The 16,243-nt window shown below is 34.9% G+C and overlaps 1 protein-coding gene across 1 annotated transcript; it reads left to right on the forward strand.

The window, feature by feature from the left end:
* The first annotated feature begins 5,883 nt into the window (after window positions 1-5,883).
* On the forward strand, window positions 5,884-13,306 carry LOC136802884 (uncharacterized). Its single transcript, XM_067059639.1, has 5 exons — window positions 5,884-7,140; window positions 8,909-9,174; window positions 10,398-10,531; window positions 12,178-12,449; window positions 12,810-13,306. Exons 1-5 carry the CDS (start codon window positions 5,904-5,906, stop codon window positions 13,076-13,078), a joined length of 2,178 nt encoding a protein of 725 aa, XP_066915740.1. The 5' UTR covers window positions 5,884-5,903; the 3' UTR covers window positions 13,079-13,306.
* Window positions 13,307-16,243: the final 2,937 nt, after the last annotated feature.

A 16,243-nucleotide genomic window follows, 5' to 3' on the forward strand; every position in this document is an offset into this window, starting at 1 on the left:
AGCTGTTTTGAACTTTTATTTTATGTAATTTTTAAACTGAAATCTTGTTTTTAAAAGTTTGTGGGTTACATTAATAAAGAGGACTTAGATTTTAATGTGTATATAACCCACAAAAAACAAAGTTGACCCCATTGATAAGCACGTCGCAACCCACCTTCTTACAAATCAATTTTCGATAAAGTAACTATAAGATATTGCAATTTTTCAAATTATAAGAAAGATAGAAGTTATTTTTGATGCCAAACTTTTTTTGAACCTGTTCCTTTTTCAAATTACAGTCTAAAGGAAAGCAAGGTTTGTTGCCAGCAAATAAAAAACAAAACAGAGGCATTCAAGGTGTAAGTAACCCTAAAGGATGCGTTTTTGGTTCCCTTAATGCATTTTAAGGCCCCTGGGATATAATAGTGGGTGTTAAAAAAACCCTATAAGTTGTTCTCGTATTTTAGATTAACATTCTTTTGTTTTGTTTTGTATCCCATTTCCTTCGGGCTGCACCCTTTTAACCAACATGAATGTACACGGTTTTTTTTATTATAAGAACATTTAGGCTGAAATTCCTTGAACAATTAAGAACATTGTATGAATATGCCCAACCTCAGTTTGGAAATATATGACAAGGAACTACAATTTTTTCCTCTTTTCAAGAATTTTTAACCAATGATAATTTTATAAAATCAAGAGTCAAATATTGTCCAAATTTTACCAATTTTAAGTGCTCTTTATTTTGCATGACATTGTGGATTTAAAGTAGTCTGAAAAATTAAGAATGCATTTTAAGAACATTTTAGGCTAAAAATTGCTGAAAAATAAGCACATCCAGGCTCAGCCAAATTCTAGGTGTTCTAATAAAAAAGAATGTGTTAACTTTTTCAGCTGTATTTGTGTATATGCGTACACCATCATTATATCAGAGGAATGGAAAGAGATGGAAAAACTGCTTTACTGATTACTCAAAGTTCAACGATCACTTCTATTGAAAATTCTATTGTAAAAACGTTGATAAGGTCATTAAATGAAAGTCCAGAAAAGACATATAAATCGGACAGTTTCTACATGATTTGACGATAATAATGAAAATTTGTTTTTCCTTTTTCGCCGATTACTAGTTCAATTTTTAAGAATAAGGAGCAACTTTTTTACCATGATAGTAAATTGATTCTTGTAAAACTGTCAGAGATCGAGTAAAATCAAGATAAGTTATAATTTTCTCGAGCTCTAGCTTTCCATATAATTGTGCGCTCATGATGCGGTTATATTAGTAGAAGCGCTGGGAAATTCTAAGCAAGAAGATATAGGTAGCTTTCCGTATAGAAGAGTTGTACCCAAAAGGCATAATTGTAGTTGAGTCCCGTTAAGAATTTTCGTTAAGAAAGAACAAAAATGTCGGGACTGAATTGCAAGTATAGTAGTTGGCGGGACTGAACTGCAAGTATATATATAGTAATTGACGGGACTGAACTGCAAGTATATATATAGCAACTGAAAAATAATTTTCCTTTTGTTAGTTTATTTAAAAAGTCCATACCAAAGATACACTATTATAATTTAAAGCTCATTACCAATTATTGCCCATTCTTTAAAAGCATTATAGAAAGGGGTTATTCTAAAGAACGGAAGATACACTGTTATATCTTATAGTCCATGCCCAATTATTGCCCGTTCTTTAAAAGCATTATACAAAAGGGTTATTCTAAAGAACGTAAGATACACTATTATATCTTATAGTCCATACCCAATTATTCCCCGTTCTTTAAAAGCATTATACAAAAGGGTTATTCTAAAGAACGGAAGATACACTATTATATCTTATAGTCCATACCCAATTATTCCCCGTTCTTTAAAAGCATTATACAACACTGTTATATAATTTAAAGTACATTCCCAATTATTGCCCGTTCTTTAAAAGCATTATACAAAGGGGTTATTCTAAAGAACGGAAGATACACTGTTGTAATTTATAGTACATTTATAGTACATTCCCAATTGTGAGTTTTCATTTTATTTCTTTCCAATTTTTTTCACAAATAAGATCATCAATTTAGATCTGAAAAAATCAGTCCCCCCGAGGGACTCAACTGCAATTATGCCACCCAAAATATAAGCCCTAAAAATTTGCGCATAATCAGACTTGAAACAAAAGGATTTTGTCACGACACGCTAATTATGCAGATTTTTTATAGTCACAACAAAAGAAACCTGTCAACTCAACATAAACTCCCTTAAGGGCAAGAGACCTGGTATATGGCGGGCTGTTTTTCCATTGTTATCAAGAAACTGTTTTTCCATCTCTTTAAATTCCTCTGATTATATCATGACAAAATGATAAAAAAACCAAACAACATGAAAAAGACTAAGGTTAAAACAAGCTGCCAAATAACCTAGAATGGGATATTGGGATATATGATATTGGCACGAGAAAATTTTAATAACACTGGGTTGATAATGGCTAGGAAGCTGCAAAAGGCTCATAAAATTGTTGAGCTGGAGTGATTGAGAAATAGAAAACAAGAGACGTTGGATGGAAGATAAAACAACTACTCTTATCGACAGCAAATTAAATTTTAGCTTTGGTAGAACAAGCTTAAATAATTCTTTCAATTTATGCAGTTTTCATCCAAGAATATCTTAACGGAAAAACAAGCGATACTTTTATGGACCTACCTGTTTATAAAACGAATGATAAAAGTTTAATGAAGGCAATGTAGAAACATAAACTGAATAATTTAAAACTTTCCAAGTTGGTGCCAAAAATGTTTTGTCGAAAAATTAACTTTTTCATATTTATACAATTTAATTTTACGTCTTTGTATAAAAAATTAGGAAAAACTTAAGAACAGATTTTTCACAAGTCCAAAAAAACCCATTTTTGTGCTTTTTTGGTCATTTTGGGACAAAAAAATTTTTTCTCAAAAAATTAAATCTTCCAATATGCACATTGCAATTTGACGTCTTTGTACCAAAGATTAGGAAAAACTAATGAACAGATTTTTCACAAAGCCTGAAAAACCTTATTTTTGGGCCCAAAATTTTTTTTTTCTTTCAAAAAATGAACTTTTTCATATTAAGCACAATTTAATTTTACATCTTTGTATAAAAAATTGGGAAAAACTAATGAACATATTTTTCACCAATTGATTATAATTTGAGAGACGAACAAAGCCGACCAGCTAAAAGAACTTTGCCAAAAATCCTTGCGGATAGAGCTAGGTTGTAAAGGTTGTTTTTTTTTCAAACTGGATGTACTGCAACGCTATACAAATTTTTGTTGTAATTTTGGCATGTTTGATTGTTGAGTGAACTTTTGGATTGTTGGATAAGTTTGGTATTATTTGAGACAAATAAAATTCATTGTTCTACGGGAAGACCTTAACCTTATTCATACTAGGCTTTTAGGGGTGGTTCAGAACTAGGGGGGGGGGGGCTTTTCCTGTACCACCCCTTAACTTGTGATCTAGTGGGTCTTTTTGGATGAAATTCGGCACGAAAACGAACGGGGGGGTCAAGTCGATCTGTGTACGTTCGCTTTTGTGGGGGGGGGGTGCTTGTCACAAGTGTGACTTTTAACTTAGTCTATGAAAAATATTTTTCTATCTATCTCCTAATTACATTTTTTCTTTGAATCGATAACCGAAGATAATTGTTAATCCCCTAAACAATTGTGTATGTTACAATTGTTATAGCAATTATTAGATAATTAGAGAGCAAAAACTTAAGGTGCGGTATAAGATTAAAGAATAACGCTAAAATCATATTCTTTGAACTTGCCACATAAAACAAATATAAAAGTACGAAAATTGGTTTGGTTCGATTAATTACGTCGGTCCGGTATTTAACACAAAAATATCTGGAGGGGAAGTCTTTCCCAACAAAAAGGAGATTTTTCATTTTATTTCTGTTCGATTGTTCACACATTGTGGCTTGAACCATATACTAACCACCAAATAGAAACAGTATTTTCAGAATACTATCACAGCAAAAAAACTTTATAGGTTTATTACTAATGCCATTTTGGAGATTTTTCTTGTCAAACATAAAAAATTAAATGGGATTTTTGCTTGAAATATTGCGTTTTGCAGTTTTGGCAGGGATTTCAATTCTAAAATGATAGATATATACCCAAATCCCCGAGGTGGGGGGGGGGGGGTACTAGGGGGTCGTGGCTTCTTCGTAAAGACAAAAGACAGATCTGGACTTATTTTGTACTTTCCAGTCTCTTGTTTGTAGTTTTTCTGACTTTCTTGTTCTGTGTGAGTTATTTACTATGTTTTCTAACTTACTGAATGACCTACCAACCGATCGTCACCGGTGGGATTCGAACCCACTAAATGCAAAGTTCCGATGTTTTGAAACCCATGCCTTATCCACTGTGCCACTGATTCATGCCGAAAGAGCGTTTCTGACGTTTCTGATATTGTACAAACTGCAGACCAGACTGTATTAAGAGAAAATCACAAAAGAGTGCTTTTTTCGAGCTCCAACCCTAACCCTAACTGATAATAACCAAATTCCTAGCCAATCTGATACGTAACCACAACCCAAACCACACCCATATATGGTGACCCTACCAGGTCGCCTGCAGGTGTAGCACCATGGTTGTTTGACTACATTGTTGGTGGAGTTGAGAAAATGTTCAAAGTTCTACCTGTTGAATTGGATCGTGAATCCCAGTTAGGAGTTATGTATAGCAAGGTATTTATTTGATGCAGCTAATTATTAAAATTTCTGAAACTGTTTGACATCGATCCGTCTTCAGCAAAATCAACACGTAAGCATTCAATGAACATTTCATATACGACCAAAGCTGTATATCTAAATGGCAAAATATAATTCTGAAAACATCCGGATTTGAACGTATTGGTTCAAGGAGGGGGGTGAATGTTTTAACCTTGATGGGGGCTTTCATTTATTCCAGAAAATTTTATAAGAAAGTTGGGGGGAAAAGAGCAAAAACTAGGTAATAATATTTCAATAGATGATTAAAAAATGTGTCTATATTTCATCCATTTGTGTGTTCACTGCAGGAAATTGTTATTTTTGTTTTAAGTTATTATTCAAAATAGGGGAATCGGTTGGACGCAAAATTTTTCTTCTAATGGGGGGGATCCCGGAAAAAGGGCAGGTGGGGAGGAGACCAAATGGGGGTTTTGGGCCCCAGATGGGGGGACCTGAAAACCTGGAGGACACCATGACAATCTACTTCAAAACAATTTTTTTCAAGGGAATTCTGAGAATAGACTCAAATGCAAGTGAATATGCTATAATTTGAATTACTAAAGAGTGGTGGTTGGTGAATATTACATTGAAAGTTGGAGGGGGGGGGTTTGCATCAAATTTTGAAAGGCAAAGTACCAGTAGGGGGGGGGGGGGTTTGCTCTAGACTAAGAGGGGTTAGTGGCCCTTTCCAAACTATACCATAATAGGTTGACTGAGGTAATAGGTTGATTCGAAAAAGTAAGTCCACGTGGAAGTTTTGTAAATTTCCAATCGTACAAATAAAATCTTGCGAAAATTGAAACGCAATTAAATGACATTGTATTTTTCCCCATTTCATCCTTTTATATCTTTTTTTCCTACTCGCTAATCAAGTTAAGTATGTACTTCCCTCTTTGGACAAACTTTAATCTTGAAAAATTGAAAATTTGCAGACGAACAACTATACTATACGGTGGCCGAGGAGGGACATTCAAAATAAAAAATTCAAATACAAAATAAAAAATTAAAATACAAAATAAAAAATTAAAATACAAAATAAAAAATCAAATACAAAATAAAAAATTCAAATACAAAATAAAAAAATTAATTACAAAATAAAAAAATCAAATACAAAATAAAAAATCGGATAGCCAAAAAATCCCGTAGTAGCCAGTAGCGAAGCGAGCGGAAGGTTATCCCAAATTTTCAAAATGGCGGAAGCAGGAAAGGTGAAGTGTAAGCAGTGTCAGTCAATGGTGCCTGACAAGCGCTTTTGTGGTTCTTGTGGACATGGATTGTTGAAGTATTGTATGGATTGTGGGAATAAAGGAAAGTGTGATGAATCCTGTGAAAGTGCTTCCAGTAGCACAACTCTCAATCTCAAACAATTCCAGGCAGCCAAAACTAAACAACGCACAGAACTGATTTCAAAAAAGAACAATAACAAACAATCCAAACAATCTACTTCAACAAAATCAACAAAGGAGAGAACTGATAAAGTGACCATTAAAGTTGGGCTAATGGTCAGAGACAAAGGTGTCCTCAAAAAACAAAGAGGGAATTGGGCCAATTTATCCGTAAGTCGTTCAGATTCAGCTGATATTGTTTTCAAACTAGCTATAGAGAAGCACTCATCTCTAGACCAATACTTCTGTGGAAGTGATGACTACCTTCTTTTGTATCCTGACGAAAAAATTGTTGACAAAATACCATCATCTGAAGAAACTTTTACTGTCAAAAAGTATAAAGAATTTCTCAAGGAACCGTCGTATGAAAGGGTAAAACTATACTTATGCCTTGAGGTAGACTTCATGAGTGATAATGTTCCTAAAACGTATCTTGAAAAACAAGAAGACAAGAAAATAGATGATTATTTTAATTCCAACGCTGCAGACAAGGCTTCAGATTCAGATGATGAGAATATTGAGAATATCACGATTGTTCCCAAAAGAATTGAAGTTAAAGATGATGTGGTTGTCATAAATGCTGATGCAGAGGCGAAAACAAACCTCACTGAAAAAAATTATCCATGTCCTACTTGTAGAACACTCTTTTCATTAATGGATATAGAAACACATGCTGATGAGTGTGCCAATAATGCCCCAAACATGCCCATAATAATTGATGATGAAGAAACATTTACATCTTATAACGAGGAAGCAATGATGGAACAAATGCAAACAGAACCCAGAGAAGAGACTCAAGGAACAGGAAGAGTATTACAGTCAGAAGAGGTACGTGAAATAGTACAAACCACCATCAATAGCATTGAAGTTAAGGATAATGAAAGTATAAACTTAATTGTATTCAGAGGAAGCTGTTTCAAAGACTTTCATAATCATTTCAAAAAACCTTGGAGGGACAGAATAGCTGCAAAATTATGTATCAAATTTGCTGGAGAAGTTGGTAGGGATGAAGGTGGCGGTGTCAGCAGAGAGTTTTACACAGGTACATATGAGAATTTTAGTAGTAGTTCTGGGTGGGTAGGTACTTATAGACCTTTCCAATAATGCTGCAGCCCTATTAAAAAGTTGACAAATATTGCTAAGGATCGCAGCCAATGAGACATATAGGCAAGTCGTTTCAGATTGGGATGGCTACCGTCAATCAGGATTAGTTTCATAAAATGAGCTAGGTAACTTTCATCAATCACCAATTAGCAGTCTGGTCTATGATTTGTACATTTTACAAGCTAGAATAACAACAAGTCATGATATAACTTCTGGCCTTAATAAATTGGGGACCAGAAAATATTGTGGTCTGGAGGTGATGAAAGTTACCCTGGCTTATTATAGTAATGCCGATTAACAACGGTACTCTCCTAGCAAAAGTTGGGGGGTGAACATCCAGATACCAGACCCATACCATAGCCGGGTGGTGGTGTCCTTTTTCCTTTAAAAGTTTGAAAAGTTCAGTTGGTATTGATACCAAAAATAATATGGTCCCAAAAGTTGGTATCCATATCAAAAGGACAGCATATAAACTTTCCTATTTTTTGTCCTTAGCTAGAAAATATCACGAAAATTTTATCAAATCAGTCTGAAGTGCATATCAGTTTTAAACAGGTTTCAATTGGATTGGTTTTAGCTTTTGCGTATAATGTTTAACTAAAATGACATAGAAATTTGTTTATTTTGGACTTTTTTTCAATATTTTCAAATTTAATTTTTTTGATCAAGCCTGAAGCAAAAACATTTTTTCTGTGATATCATTTGGTAATGATCGATTCTATTCTGTTCCAAAAATTATGGTACTAATAATCACTTAAGTAAGTAAGTAAATATTTTGCAAATCAATTATTCAGATCATATTGATTCAGATTGATTTAGCTAAAATTATGGTACTAATAATAACTTCTCCATTGGGTTTGTTTTCAGTCTATTTAGCATATGACATTTTTGTGTAGGAAAAAGTCTATATAGCATGTTTAGATGTATTTAGCTAGCATTTAAAATTGTTAGTTTTGGTACCGTGTTTGTGCAGGATAATAGGGGCCCGGGTCCCCTTAAATGTTACAAAATCAAATTTGTCTGATTGGTATTTTGTCAAATCCAAAAAGTCATGTTGGTATGGATACCAAATTAAGGGGGTGGTTCAGGGTGGTTTCCCCCCTTTTTTTTGAAAATTGTGATTTTCAAATTGGTATTGATACCAATTTTTGGGTAGTGGTGTTAACTTAGCTCAAAATGTCAAAAGTCAGGTTTTTGGGCTATGGGTTGGTATTATAAATGTTGACCCCTCCTGCAACAGTTACTATTTTGTCTACTTCTCAATATGGCCACAGTTTTATATCGGAAAGGTCTATTTGAGACAGGTTTGGTTTTCTCTTTTTAAAATTTCCCGTCTAGACCATTTTTAAAGATGACGCCCTGTTGGATAATTATTTACTCCAGCAGAAAAACACAATGATTATTCTACTACTGAAGTCAATATACTCTTAGGTTCCAAATAAACGTTATTCAAAAATTTTCCAACCCTCGGACCTTATTAGGACCCCCCCCCCCCCGTTTATTAATTTTTAAGAATATTTTTCAGCTGTCAAAGAGAAGGTTCCTTATTTTGCTCAAAAAAGCCTGGTTTAAGCCTAAATTTACCTCATTTTTGGGTTTTTATTTGGGTTTATTTGGAAACTAAGAGTAATAATTCAACAGGGTGTCTTCTTTAAAAACAATGATCATTTTTGTTCTTAGCTATTCTGTTTTATTTCATTATTTAGAGGCCCTAAAAGAGGTGAAACAAGACTACTTTTGTGGTGTGGATAATGCTATGGAACCACTGCTGACCAGTAGTCACTCTATTGTGGACGGAAAAGTTAAATCCATTGGTCACTTGTTCGCTTCTTCAATTTGTAACCATGGCCCAGCACCAAACTTTTTAGCACCATGGTTGTTTGACTACATTGTTGGTGGAGTTGAGAAAATGTTCAAAGTTCTACCTGTTGAATTGGATCGTGAATCCCAGTTAGGAGTTATGTATAGCAAGGTATTTATTTGATGCAGCTAATTATTAAAATTTCTGAAACTGTTTGACATTCGATCCGTCTTCAGCAAAATCAACACGTAAGCATTCAATGAACATTTCATACGACCAAAGCTGTATATCTAAATGGCAAAATATAATTCTGAAAACATCCGGATTTGAACGTATTGGTTCAAGGAGGGGGGTGAATGTTTTAACCTTGATGGGGGCTTTCAGGAAATTTTATAAGAAGTTGGGGGGAGAAAGAGAGCAAAAACTAGGTATAATATTTCAATAGATGATTAAAAATGTGTCTATATTTCATCCATTTGTGTGTTCACTGCAGGAAATTGTTATTTTTGTTTAAGTTATTATTCAAAATATAGTGAATCGGTTGGACGCAAATATTTTCTTCTAATGGGGGGGGGGATCCCGGAAAAAGGGCAGGTGGGGGAGGAGACCAAATGGGGGTTTTGGGCCCCAGATGGGGGGACCTGAAAACCTGGAGGACACCATGACAATCTACTTCAAACAATTTTTTTCAAGGGAATTCTGAGAATAGACTCAAATGCAAGTGAATATGCTATAATTTGAATTACTAATGGGTGGTGGTTGGTGAATATTACATTGAAAGTTGGAGGGGGGGTGGCATCAAATTTTGAAAGGCAGTACCAGTAGGGGGGGGGGGGGGGGGGTTGCTCTAGACTAAGAGGGGTTAGTGGCCCTTTCCAAACTATACCATAATAGGTTGACTGAGGTAATAGGTTGATTCGAAAAAGTAAGTCCACGTGGAAGTTTTGTAAATTTCCAATCGTACAAATAAAATCTTGCGAAAATTGAAACGCAATTAAATGACATTGTATTTTCCCATTTCATTTCATCCTTTTATATCTTTTTTTCCTACTCGCTAATCAAGTTAAGTATGTACTTCCCTCTTTGGACAAACTTTAATCTTGAAAAATTGAAAATTTGCAGACGAACAACTATACTACTACCTATCTTCTGAATATAATTCCGAATTCGAAGTCACTAAATTTAATATTTAAGACTCATTTCGCAAAAAAAATCAACTCAAAGATTTTAGAATAGGTCAATTTGCAAAAATAAGTCCGGGACGTGAATAATTTCGTGAAAAATTTTCGTGAAAAAATTTCGATTCGCGAAAAAGGTCCACGCAAATTAACTCACTTTTAAGGTAGTTTTGATGATTTCAGTCGCTAGATTAACAACTCTGAACTTTCTTACAGGTATATCAAGCAAGTACAATAGAATTATTAAAGGAAGCAGTGGTATGTGATGATGGTTATGCAGTTTTTCAAGCAATTGGATACAGGGCCCTCCCGAGAAGTATTACTCTTCAAGATAAAGAAGCTTTGCTAAGGTTGGAACAGGTCTTTTATTCCTTTGGAAAATATAATTTAATGATTTAAATAACATTTTGATGGTCATTCTGTATATATTTTTCGTGTAAACAATATTTCGACCTGCTTGGTGCAGGTCTTCGTCAGGTCTAAACAATACAAACGGTTGAAGGCGCTACCTTGACTTTTTTGACGTCAAAAAAAAGTCAACGTAGTGTCTTCTCCCTAATGTGCGAGAGCATTGGCTTCCAAAACCTAGATGTCACATACTGACCATCGTCTAAATTAAGACCATGGTCACTATGTGGCGCCCGTCTGACGGAATTGGATTTCCAATGCTTCTCGCACTTTTCTATCAAATTTGTTCTCTTCAGTCTTCCTAGCTTCGTTCCAATTAAGTCCTTGGGTACAGTCTTTAGCATGGTTAGTTATACCCGAAATGTCCCATTTTTCATCTTCAACGTTCTTTTTGTGTTGGCTGACACGTGTGGATATCTTTAACCCGGTCTCGCCAACATATCTTTTACCACATTCGCATTCTATCATATACACACCAGGGTGACTGTTAGGTGGTAGTCGGCTTTTGTTCTTAGAAGTTAGCAAAGTTTTTAGATTTGAACCACTCTTGAACACTGTTCTGTACCCAGCATTTCGGAAGGATTTCCTCAGTTTTGGGCTCAGACCAGGTATCCAAGGTAATTTAACGATTGGTAGTTGCTCTGGATCATTTCGATTGTCGGTTGTCTGGTTTCTGGCTCTGTCGTAATCGTTTGCGATACGGGTTAAAGTGTTACGATCATAACCGTTCTCGACAAAGTTATTTATTAAGAAATCAATTTCTTCCTGACGAAATCAGTCATCACAAATTCTGTACGCACGGTTAAGAAATCCAGAGAATATACTCTTCAACACCTTTGGGTCATGAGCTGAATTAGGTTTAACTTGCACGTTAGTGATCGCATTTTTAAGGTGGATTTTCAATTCATAACGGCCATTGTTATTTCGAACGTTCACGTCTAGAAAGTTCAAACTTTTTGTTGTATCCTCGGTTTCCATAGTGTATTGGGTGTGTTCATTTTTTTGGTTGAGAATTTCTTTCTTGGAACTTTTCAGCTTGATGGACGGTTTGGAAACGGGCATGGCTATCGTCGACGTAACGAACGAAGGATTTAGGTGCAACAGGAGGGTCGTGTGCGTTGGCTGCTTGAAGTGCGTTTTGTTCATGATATTGTAGGAAAGCTTCTGCGATTACGACCATTAGTGCTAAACCGATCGGTGCCGAATTCTGAAGTCGGTACAGTTTAATGATGTCAATGATGCCTTGATTGCTCTTTATTAATTCAAAAATAAAATAAAAACACTAGGGCTTTGGCTTTTTTCAAAACATTCATTGCTTGTGTGTGTCATGAGATCTTAATTTTCAGAATTTTCTCAAAACTAGCCTTCCTTTGTGTCAGTTTGTGTGTGCCTTTGTCAATATTTTAAACCCCTTTGGAATTTCACCCGATTGGTGAAAATTAAAAAAGAAAAATTCAACTCAGATTGATTGGTTGGCTCAGAAAAAGCAACAAAATGGTAGATATTTAAATAATTTGATTTAAATTTATTATATTGAGACAAACTTGTTGGAAACTACTTTTAATTTGATTTGTGTCTTCTCTTTTAGAACCATTTTGCTAAAGAAGATGGAACCATACATCCCATTCATTGAAAGCTTAATGCAAGGATTGCAAGTTTTTCAGTTGCTCGAACCAATCCGTTCAAATCCGGATGTTTTCAGAATTATATTTTGCCATTCAGATATGCTGCTTTGGTCGTATGAAATGTTCATTGAACGCTTACGTGTTGATTTTGCTGAAGACGGATCGAATGTCAAACAGCTTCAGCTTTCGTGCTATCGTATCTTTCTCGAGATGTGCGAGTTGAGCTTCCATTCTGGTAAGGTTTTGAATTTTTTAAAAGATTCTTTTTTTAGCTTTAATTGAGCTACATTCTTTTACATTCTAAGAATGTACATTTATCGATCTGACGAACGGCTTATTACAAAAGAATCAATTTTTTAACCTAATGTTTTTGAAAACACTGGGTGTGTTAAAATCATATTGGGCACGCACCCCCCCCCCCCCTTAAAAAGGGTTTGAAACTTTTAAAAAGAGGGGACTTTTGAAAATTTCAATTAAAAGGAGTGACCTGGAAAATTTTCTTAAAGGTATTTGATAACTTGCATTTTAATTTATATTGTATTATATTGCCCAGTAATGTACATTAAAAATAGTTTAAATTTCTTTTGTTTTTTAGAGAATCCACCTTTCAAGCTAGGATCTCTTCTCCAGTTTGTTACTGGTGCTGAATCAATCCTCCCCTCTGGAATTCCACAATTGATTTTGAAATTTAAACCCCCGTGTGCGAAACGGAACAATGGTAAGGATTGCGCATGCTTACCAGAAGCCTCAACTTGTGCTTCGATTTTAATCATCCCGCTTCACTTTCAAACAGTCGAAGATATGTTTCAAAGCTTTTGTGAAGCTTTCAGCCACGTGAAAATGCATGGTTTTGGCAGGAGTTGAACACGTTATTTTCGCTGTTTTGCATGCTTCATTTTAAAGTCAATTATATTCTTTTGATATTACACCTACGAAACCTCGTGTTATTTTTGTATTGTTGCTCACATCATTGTCTCTTTTGATCAGTATTTACATTTAGTATTTACACATTACATTTTAGTTTTTACATTGTTTACAAAATTTGTACGTATTCCTGCGTATTCGTACACGTTGATTGGTTTCTAACGCTTATGCTGCTGCTCACCAAAATCTTTTATCCAAACCAGGTCAAGTAGTTATGAGGTTTTTTTTAATTTATACTGAAGCTAACATTTTATTCTTCAAACGTTGTTAAGTTTCTTTTTTCAGATTTGTTTTTTTGTCAAAAATTTATTTTTCACCGATTTGATTTTTTGAACCTTTCCAGGCACTATTACCCGATTGGGATACACTTTCGATTTTATCCTGTATCCAACTCCGTAAGCTTTTTGACAACTTTAGGAATTCGATATGTACTGGCTGGCTGCGCCAAAACTTGGAGAAGAAATTTTGCCTAGAAAAGGTTGGGAAAATTTTCTAAGGTGGAATATCTTTAGTTTCTATCGGTGAATTTTAAGATCCTTTGGTCAAAAGTTTCTAAATGTATTCTTCTTTTTGGGTTTCTTTTATAGTTTCCCCTTTTTAATTTGAATGTCAAGGTGCAAAAACGTATCCCAAACAGAATACATTTGATAGAAATCGTCTCGCATCCCAATCGAGTAATAGTGCTAGGTCTTGCACATTTCGCTAAGTTACGTAATTTCCGCCATTATGGAGTCAAACGTTCGATTTGCATAAGGGATCGCCTCTACGAAATCGAACGTTTGACTCCATAATGGCGGAAATTACGTATCTTAGCGAAATGCGCAAGACCTCTATTGAAAGTATCAATGCAACAAACCTAACTCGCGCTGCACAAACTAGCTCCTTGACAAACATTGATGTCGGGGAAAGAGGTGAAAGCAGATATTTTGAATTTTTTTGACATATATTTTGGCTAAGATTGTTGATACTGTCATATTTGTATGTATTTTATATTTTAGTGCACATTAGACATGAGTTTTTATTTGTAAATATTGTTTTGCTTCGCCAGATGCTATCGATGATAACTTTGTCGTTTGACGGCTTTTTAAAAGAAAACTTGTAAAATATGTTTATAGTCCATATGCCATTTACTATTTTGTTTTATTTTTGATATAGTTACCCGTGAGTTTAAAAAAAAAAGAGACGTTTGCATTTTTTTATTAGGTGATATGACTACTATTGTATTTAGTTGGGAGTTTTGTGGAAACTGACCTTTACTGATCTGTCCAAGTCTCTCTAAGGGTATGAAACCAAGGAAATTCTAAAATTGTTTTCTAAGGATGGGAAGTCTTTCTAAAATCCGCTCTCTAAGGGTCGCTGTTTCACCAACTTTGTCTTTCTGAACACCCCTGTCTCAGTGACCCGGTGAGAACTTTTTAGCCAGTGGGGATAAAATGAAGAGCCAAATACCAATGGGGATGGAAATTCCCTTGCTTTTAATGGATGGGTATTTTGAATTCTATTACTTACAGCTCAGAAATCCAGTGGGGATTCCCAAAATTTTCATGCTTTTCCCAGTGGGGATGAGAGTTCAGTGTATTTTTTTCGATGAGGATGAAATTTCAGGGTATTTTTCTCACGTATGGCGGTTTTTTTTTTTTTTGACGGCGGAGACGGTTAGTTTTTCATCTTTCTAGATCCTGATCGGTTTGAGGACTACGGTAAATCAGCACTGCAAGACCGTTGCCGTCCTCAAAAGCGTAGATACATAAACTCGCTAATATAAGCTAGACGGGCTAGAAAAGAATCTCCTATTTAGGATTAGAAGCCGTCATTTCCTACAAAAGTTGCGTGGCCTAGAGCGTTCCACGTGGTTTTTATACATGTGCCGGATTGTACAAAATTTGCCGCCAGATTTCGAAAAAAACTCAAATAATTAAACTGCTATATCCTATCCGTCGTCAAAAATGTGGCTCAAATTTTTGTCCCAGGTCGGTGACATAAGACGACTTTTCACTAATTCATAAGATTAAATAGCGCAAATTTAGAAATAACAGATTACTACGGTGGCCGAGGAGGGACATTCAAAATAAAAAAACAAAATACAAAATAAAAAAACAAAATACAAAATAAAAAATTAAAATACAAAATTAAAAATTCAAATACAAAATAAAGAATTCAATACAAAATAAAAAAAGTTTGATATACAAAATAAAAGAATCAAATACAAAATAAAGAATTCAAATACAAAATAAAAAAAGTTTGATATACAAAATAAAAAAATCAAATACAAAATAAAAAAAGTTCGACATACAAAATAAAAAAAGTTTAACACAAAATAAAAAAAGTTCAACGCAAAATAAAAGAAACCAACCGCAACATGGCGATACTACACTACAGAATTGATACCCTGACACTAAACCATAAGAAGCAAGTGCCTTCACCCGAATTATTTAACGGTTTAAAGGCATAGTATGTTTTGTCCATCGTGTGGTGCGCAAAGGGAAGTTGAATATAGATTCTGTGGAAATTGTGGAGATCAATTTATTGTTCCAAACCCAAATGAAGGGGAAAATATTGAGGAATCTCTGATAAAAAAGTATTTTCACGATGGTCACACATATTCGGCCATTGTCTGTTTACTTGAAAATTACGGTGTCAATCTTGGTGTCAGGACACTTAAAAAGAAGACTCGTACTGTATGGGCTTGATAAGAGCCAGAATGTAGACGATGCAACATTGAGTGGAATCATGAAACGGAACTCCAAGGACCTGCCTCTAATCTTGGATATAGGAATATGTGGAACCTTTAAGGACAAAGTATAACATCAGATGTCCTCGTGATAAAGTATGAACCTTTTACAAGAACTGGATCCTGAAGGGGGGTTCAGCGAAAGATCCAGAGTTTTGAGACGAAGAAGGTACACTTCAAGAGGACCAAATGACACTTGGCATATTGATGGATACGATAAACTTAAACCGTTACGGTCTACCGATTCATGGAGCAATCGATGGCTTTTCGAGAAAAATATTGTGGCTCAAAGTTTGCAAAAGCAATAACGACCCTTGTGTCCCTGCAGCTTACTATCTTGATACTATCAAAGACGTTAATATGATTCCAAAACT

This window comes from Clytia hemisphaerica, unplaced genomic scaffold (genome assembly GCF_902728285.1).
Source record: "Clytia hemisphaerica strain Z4C2 unplaced genomic scaffold, Clytia hemisphaerica genome assembly, whole genome shotgun sequence".
Lineage (NCBI taxonomy): Eukaryota > Metazoa > Cnidaria > Hydrozoa > Leptothecata > Clytiidae > Clytia > Clytia hemisphaerica.

Coding starts and splice junctions, on each gene's coding strand:
- LOC136802884 (XM_067059639.1), top strand. CDS start 5,904: ATGGCGGAAGCAGGAAAGGTGAAGTGTAAGCAGTGTCAGTCAATGGTG. Junction 9,175..10,397: donor TAGGAGTTATGTATAGCAAG/GTATTTATTTGA, acceptor ACTTTCTTACAG/GTATATCAAGCAAGTACAAT. Junction 10,532..12,177: donor GATAAAGAAGCTTTGCTAAG/GTTGGAACAGGT, acceptor CTTCTCTTTTAG/AACCATTTTGCTAAAGAAGA.